The sequence below is a fragment of the Hyalella azteca genome, unplaced genomic scaffold (genome assembly GCF_000764305.2).
Source record: "Hyalella azteca isolate HAZT.00-mixed unplaced genomic scaffold, Hazt_2.0.2 contig16054, whole genome shotgun sequence".
Classification (NCBI taxonomy): domain Eukaryota; kingdom Metazoa; phylum Arthropoda; class Malacostraca; order Amphipoda; family Hyalellidae; genus Hyalella; species Hyalella azteca.
In genome coordinates this window covers 22016-29458 of record NW_025945881.1, presented here as the reverse complement: position 1 = coordinate 29458, position 7443 = coordinate 22016, and the positions used below count along the sequence as shown (strand labels likewise).

The 7443-nt window shown below is 39.0% G+C and overlaps 1 protein-coding gene across 1 annotated transcript; it reads right to left on the bottom strand.

The window, feature by feature from the left end:
• Positions 1-1783: 1783 nt before the first annotated feature.
• On the bottom strand, positions 1784-7244 carry LOC108668056. The gene is made up of 2 exons (XM_018155188.2): positions 5814-7244; positions 1784-5494 (listed from the first exon to the last, which is right to left on the bottom strand). Exons 1-2 carry the CDS (start codon positions 6310-6312, stop codon positions 5088-5090), a joined length of 906 nt encoding a protein of 301 aa, XP_018010677.1. The 5' UTR covers positions 6313-7244; the 3' UTR covers positions 1784-5087.
• Positions 7245-7443: the final 199 nt, after the last annotated feature.

Below are 7443 nucleotides of genomic sequence, written 5' to 3'. Positions count from 1 at the left end.
TTATATCCTATGAGCGATAGGATTTATATATCCTATTATATCCTATTTATATACTATCAATAAATAACTTTTTTTTCTGTGCATATTTTGTAACACAATATTTAATGCGACCTTGACAAAAAGTTGTAACTTAAAAGATTAGGATGGTGTTTATCGTATTCATATTACTGATGATGCAAAATTTAATATGCTAATGCAATTTACAACCTATTTTAAGTGGAATATTTTTAGCGCATTTTCTCATTTATGGAAAAAATGCACTATTGTGCTCGTCCGTCTGTGTGTCCGTCTGTCTGTCTGTCCGTCCGTCCGTGACCTCAAGTTTTCGTCGACGAGAAAATGCGCTCTCTTTCACTCACTGCAGCAAGTACTGAGTTATATTTTGTTTAACATTGCGTACGAGTTTTTCGTGCTGAAAGAAAATATCATTGGAATTGATAACGTCAGCAATTAAATCCATGCGAAATCAGCCAATGAAGAAAACGCGATGAAAAGAAGCTTTGAAATTCTTGTAGGCGATGTTTCTGTTTGTTTCCATGCGTCCTAAATTAAACGTTCACAAACTTTAAACGGACAATGATACGCTGAGGGAATACATTGTAAACGGCACCAAATGCAGCGCTTCTAATTCGTGAAAAACTTCGGTCTCCATTAAAATTTAATAATTTACTTCTTCCACTTGTTAAATTGATATCATGTAAACTCATCTTCAAAATTCCCTTCTTGTTTAATCACGATCGCTCAAATAGATAAAATTTCCATGAACATTTGACGGAGTAATGTTAGACTTCAATGCAAGAGACGAAAAAGTGCAAACGAAGCTTTTACCGATTTTTTTTAGCAACCAACGAAGCTTGAAGCTACACATGGTTGCAAAGGAAAACATTTTCAATTCAGTTTAATTTAAAAAATGTATCTAAAAAGAGTGACCTGGCAAGAAAAAAATCAAAATAAAAGCAGCACCACCACCAAACAAAAACGAACAGTATTTACCCAGAGCTGGAGTATCGCAAGGTTCTTTAAACACGAATCATATCAATTAGTGGCTCAAATGCATTGATGAACCAAAGAAAAATCCTATCTTTGATCGAGTCGGAACTTTATGATTATTGGAACGGCCTGATGAAGAGCTTCAGAGATTGGTTGGATGTCGGACATCAACAGCCAATTAGCTGTTGGCGCGAAGGACATTAGAATCAGAAAATAAGATTGACGAGATCGAATATGATTACATACACGTTGATTACGCACCAGGAACTTCAAGCTACATGAATAAGCGCTGCTGGTGAATTTAGGCTTATGGTCAATTAGCACCAGTTGTTGGTGGCCCCAAAACAGAAATCTTCGTGTCGAGTGATGCCGTTAGTCCGTTGCTCAAGAGCTCTGAGTTCAAGTCAATTGCTTCTTGACTTGTGATCTAAAATCACCGCTTTTAGTTGACAGGATGAATCCATCAGTCCGCAACCTATGATAGCAATGACGTAACTAGCGATCGCAAGATCCATCCTGAATACAATTAATTTCTAAATGTCACTTGAAGCCTTGAATTAACACTTGAAACTGTAAGGAGAGTGAAACGGAAAATTTTTCGTTAAGCCTCATTGTTTCATATAAAAGTAAATAACCGATAAGATTACGCCCAATTGGCATATTAATTAAGAGCAATGTAGATATGGAAAACGACATAAAAATTAACGAAATGTTTCAGTGGTTCGCGGGAGTGAAGTTAGTCACACGACTGGGAGTGTAGTTAGTCACAAGACTGGGAGTGGAGTGTAGTTAGTCACAAGACAGGGAGTGGAGTGTAGTTAGTCACAATACTGGGAGCGGAGTGTAGTTAGTCACAAGACTGGGAGTGGAGTGTAGTTAGTCACAAGACTGGGAGTGGAGTGTAGTTAGTCACAAGACTATGCCATCACTGGAGTCTCAGCACAAGCGGGCGATGCTGCAAGTACAATGATCCCATAGCAACATTATTCAAGCCTTCAATTGTATTCAAGAAATAAGAGTCGGCCAACAATGCATTGACTATATACCCATAAGCTACACTTCGCTCATATTCAGAACGCCCTTCAATGTTTATGTTAGTAACGCTTGTATGACGTCATTCGCTAGGCTTAAAAAAGCTCTAGCGAGGTAGCAACTGCTTAGATGCGGATAATTGCCTTTGAATTACATGCGGCAGAACAAGCGGTGATAAGAAGGCGGGAAAACACTGGCTCGTAAATAAGATCTATAGGTAGGAGGAAGACGGTTGGTGAGTTGTAAATACAGGGATAATATATTCTATATGATAATTTAGCATATAAAGGATTCGTTAAACAGTTGCTACGGCGAGTGTTTCGAAATATGAGAACAACTCTTACAAGAGCTTACGTGTATGTTATGAACCTATTTTCTACTATTCGCAGTCAACGCTTAGTTTTTGTAGGGATGGCAATCAACGTAAGGAAATAATTATAATTTTTTTTTGTATTATCGCAAGTGATGACTGAATTTTCAAATATACAACACAGAACACACGTTCAAAGACAATCTCAGTTTGGTGTCTCACAGAGATTCGCAGGAAGGAGTATTAACGATTTCGAGTGGCAGATTAATTTGATTAAAATCTGAATTAATATTTTTTTTTGCATACGAGTAAAACTATCGTTTCATTTCGCATAGATTCATAGACTACCGATCATAAACGGTATGGAGGCCTTGGCTCTGCAAGAATGAATGCATCAGGTGGTGGCACAAAATACTGAGTGTTAATACTACACAGTTCTATAAATGCCTAGCCTTTGATGAATATAATATACGGGACGTCTTCCGATAACAGACAAGATTGTGGCTACCAATAATATTATGGAACGAGTAGAGAACATGAAAGCATGTAGTTTACTGAGGGATACAGAAGGAAAAACGAAATAGGAAGTTTCACAATAAAGAGAAGAAATGTAGTAACAGTTTAGAGTTAGGTGCATAATTACTAGAACGTAATTCTACACCGACTTACGTAAAACTCGAGATCACGGACGATAGGTAAACTGTTTTTAATGAAGGAAATTCAAATAAATATTTGGAAAGTTGTTGAAATATGCATTAGATCCTTTATTGGCAAGATGAGTGGCTGACTCTTGATTGGCAAGGGATTACAACAACGCTACTATTCACGGGTAACTTACACCGAATCCTTTTGAAACTTAGTACCCACAAACGCATCAACAATGAAGAACAATTCAACATCTAAAATACTGACGATGGAGCTGGTCTCCGAAACGTTTCCGCTAAAGATATGGTGAATTTATTTGGCGTTTCATTTGCTTTTAAAATCTTGCTCTACCACAGCGTCTTGTTAGTGAAAACCATACATTTATTCTTATGGTGAATACACTCGTCTTGTATCTTTTGCATGCACTTCCTAATCGATAGCAAATTAACATTCGAAAATTAATACTACATAGCTGACAGTTGAGAATATTGTACATACAGAGAAAAGTTCCATTATGAACACGATCCTAACGTGAAAAAACTAAGCACTAATCTTCTGGGTGAAAATCAAACTTTGCCAAAATAAAACCTTCAGTTTTTGTTAGTGTATCAAATCATTTACTGCACTCGATTGCGTGCTTTAACCAATACAAAATGATTGTGTAACCCCTGTGACCCTGTCATTAGAAGAGTATCTTTTTTAGCGCCGCGAACAAGTTTCGAGTCGTGACCACATAAAAACAGCTTAATATTGCACGTGTGGCCTCAACCGCAAAACTTGCAATCCAATTGAAACAGTTTACGGAATAACGATGAATTAGTCAGGGTTTAACGCGAATTCAGTTAATTATTAATATAAGAGCAGCCATTGAATTGATGGTGGCTACCTTTGATTACGTGGAAACGTTACCCGTGATTTATATCCATGAGAACTGCAATTTTTAAGGAGTTTTGAATCTGAGAAGGCAAATGAGTTAGTGTTAAATTGCTAAGTTGAGTTGCATTAGACGAGTGATTTTGTTGCATTTCAAGCAATAGGCGAAAGGAGGAACACTTCCATTTACCGCGTGAAAGAATATCAAAAATGAATGCCTTGACGAGATCTCTATTTGTTACATGCAGTTCAGATCAAAAAATATAAGAGTTGAGCCAGCTCAGGCACTAATGTTGTACTCTCAGTGCGTGCGAAAAATTGAATAACGCTATTAAAATTTACGCTAGTGAAAAACCTCTCACTTGTTTCTCAAATGAACTACAATTCAAGTGATAAATAGCAGCTACGATGTAGAACTATCCACACGCGTTTACGACTCATTAGCTTCGAAAAAACTTTAACCATATCAAAAACTATTTGCCAGCACGAAATACTAATAATAATGAATTTTCTCAACGAGTTTGTCGCAACAGGACAGCTAGTGAGTTTAAATCCCAGAACCCGCTGCTGTCAAGAAAAAAAATTCACTGTAAGTGCCAGAGACAAGACAAATTTTGATTAAATATGGAAGTTAAAAAAAACTTTGTCAATGATGGATATAATTGTATGAAATAGATTACTTGGTGACTTTTCCGAAAATCTAGGAAGCTAGCATTGATAATGCAATACTTACATTCGTCATCAGAAACATTTATGTTAGAAGTTTTTAGTGGATTTTTAACAATGACAAGCATTGAATCAACAATCCATACTTAAATTTTGATCGAAATATCAGTCAAAATCGTCACTGATATGAATAATAAAACAAAACAATAATTGATGAAAAGACCAAAACTCATTGAATAAACTTTCAAATCATCAAACTGAGCTATAGTAAAGCCAGAAAACCCTTTTCTATGTTAATTAGAATAAATTAAGTTCTCAACCATGCACAATAAGCGTGGCAGAAATTCCAGAACAATGAATTTAAGATCTTAGGTCTAAATTTGTTCGTTACGATTTAAACAAGTGTCGCAAGTATATGCAAAGCTGCCCAGTATATTAATAAGTACAAAAAATATCTGTCAATATATTCAAATTAGCGGGATGAATCTAATTATAAAAAATCCAAAAATAGTTTACCTAAACTCAAGTCGTAAATTTGAAGGCAAAGAGCAACAGCAATTTAGGCTGGAGCTCAGTGAGAGCTTTCAGCGTTCTGAGAAGATGTCAGAGCGTCGAACTTTGCCGTGAAATCGACGCCGTTCTCGTTGAGAACTCCCAGCAACGTCGTGGAAGGAGCTCGGGGATTTTTCAAAATAGCGACCGTTTGCTGGGGATCAGCAGCGGCCTGAGGGTCTTCATGAGCGCCCTTGAGTGGCGGGTCGATGGAGTCAAAAAGCCCCGTGAGGGAGAAGTCTGCAGCCCCAGACAACCAGTCATCCCTGGGGACGAATCGTGAAGGGGAAGAAGGAGTGCAAGGTCTGCCGCCGACCGCCCCGCCGCTGGAGGGAGTGGGATGCTTCAAGCGAGAAGGGGTGTTTAGGAGAGACGAGTCTGGTTCAGCGGAGGGGCAGGGTGGCCCTACCACGGAAGAAAGCAGACCTGGTCAAGAGAAAGAAAATTTTGTTCAAAATTGTCCATCAGTGCAGTGTGAAAGTTCACAAGTTAACAGGGTGCTGGTCTCAGATAGCGTAAAATAAGTTTACTTGTGTTTAGAGAAAATTCATGATGAATCAGTTTACCAGATATTGAAATCTACAATACGAAAAGAACTTACATATTTGATACATTTTATGCTAAAGGTACGAACACACATGCAGCATTAAATCGGATGAGATAAGTGGATTGGATGTCTAACTCCACCACGGGAACACAAATTGATCCACCACGTTTTATCATATACTAGTCAACGAAATCTTACTTGAGAAACCAGTACTTGAGTCTAAGTCTAACGAAAGGCCCAGAATTTCCACAGACGTGTTTGTAGACAACTGCGCGTTGTTGACGTTCTGAATAGCGGCGGCGGTAGGAGACGGGTCCAATAAAACGTTGACACTATTCTCATTTTGGTCACCTCTTGATTTGGGAGAATCCGGGAGAATATTGCTGATTTCTTCTTTATTTAATAAATCGTCGGAAAGTTGCAATTGGTTTGAGGAAAACATTCCTGATGTGGATGAATTCCCTTCGAAATCGGCAGGCAAATTGCGCATAGGGTTCCGCAAGACGATGTTAATCTTGTTGCTGCACGGCACGCCGAACGAAACGTTCGCGTCCAGAGTGTTGCTCTCTGGGGACATGGCCTTCCTCTGATATCCTTCACTTATATGCTTAGGAGTATGTAGGCCTTCCGTGTTATCGTCGAAATCATTTGGAGTTTGCGAACAAAGATTAGGTGTACCAAGAGGAAGACACAACATTTCACCAAGGGTTCCTTGATGACTACTCTGTAGGGTAACAGATTGCGATAAATTGACGGATGACGTTCGGATTGCAGTTTCAGATAAACTGTCTGGTAAATCCGATGAATGTATTGTAATTCCTTCACTCGGCACGGAGCGACATAGAGATTCTAAAAATGACGAGTTGAGGCTATCATTTGAAGCGTTGAGATTTAGAAAATCACTTAGACTGCAATTGCTATAGTTATCAGAATTTTCGAGATTGGTTAGAAGCTTTTCATTAATACTTGTGTTATTTGATACAAACGGAATACTTAAACTTGTTGAAAGCGCGTTAGAAGCTACAGATGAAGGAGGAACGTTATTAGATGGAGTGTCTACAATGACACCGGGATGATCAGCCGCAGCCCATTTTAGTGAGGGGAAGGGATGCCGGGATCCAGAATAAGAAGGCCTCGCATTGTCGGGAACAACTAAAAGCGATCGACTGACCAACACAGGTGTCGTCAATAATGAGGGATTATTCGTTGCACTCACGGATGCCACAACCACGTTGCTATTAATGCCCGAAGACGCTACCGTATTGACGTTGGTAGCAGAAACAGGTACCAGAGGCCGGATCCCGATATTTGAACTGTGGTTTAGCAGCTGATTAACATTAGAGTTCGGTGTTCTCAGCCGAGGTATATTGAAATTGAGGTTTTCGTGCGGATTCGAATTGGAATTCGTACTTAATGATTGCTGAACGTTGGAACGAGTGATTTGCTGTTGAACATTAATACATGGGCTCTGCGACTGATGAGTAGCAGTAGAGTTCGTAAGCGAGGTAGGGAAATGTCCCGTAGTTGTGGGAGCAGCGATGACTGTTGGAGCTCCGATTCTCAATGATATGCTAGGGGCTCCGGGAAGTGCTACGTAAACATCCCTGGCTGTTGCCACGTTGCGGTTATTCTGTTCAAGGATAAAATATTGTATATATTACCTGCAGCGATGGCAAAATTTTTAATTTAGGTCAATGTTGAATGAAACTTATGGCATTAAAAGAAACTTGGCAAATGAAGCAAAGGCCTGGTACACTAGGTATGGAAGAACAACAGCAGTGGCAGATCAGGTGCACAAGTTAATGCATGGCTTCAAAGGTTGAAACAT

Coding starts and splice junctions, on each gene's coding strand:
- LOC108668056 (XM_018155188.2), bottom strand. CDS start 6,312: ATGTTGTGTCTTCCTCTTGGTACACCTAATCTTTGTTCGCAAACTCCA. Junction 5,495..5,813: donor CTCAAGTACTGGTTTCTCAA/GTAAGATTTCGT, acceptor TCTCTTGACCAG/GTCTGCTTTCTTCCGTGGTA.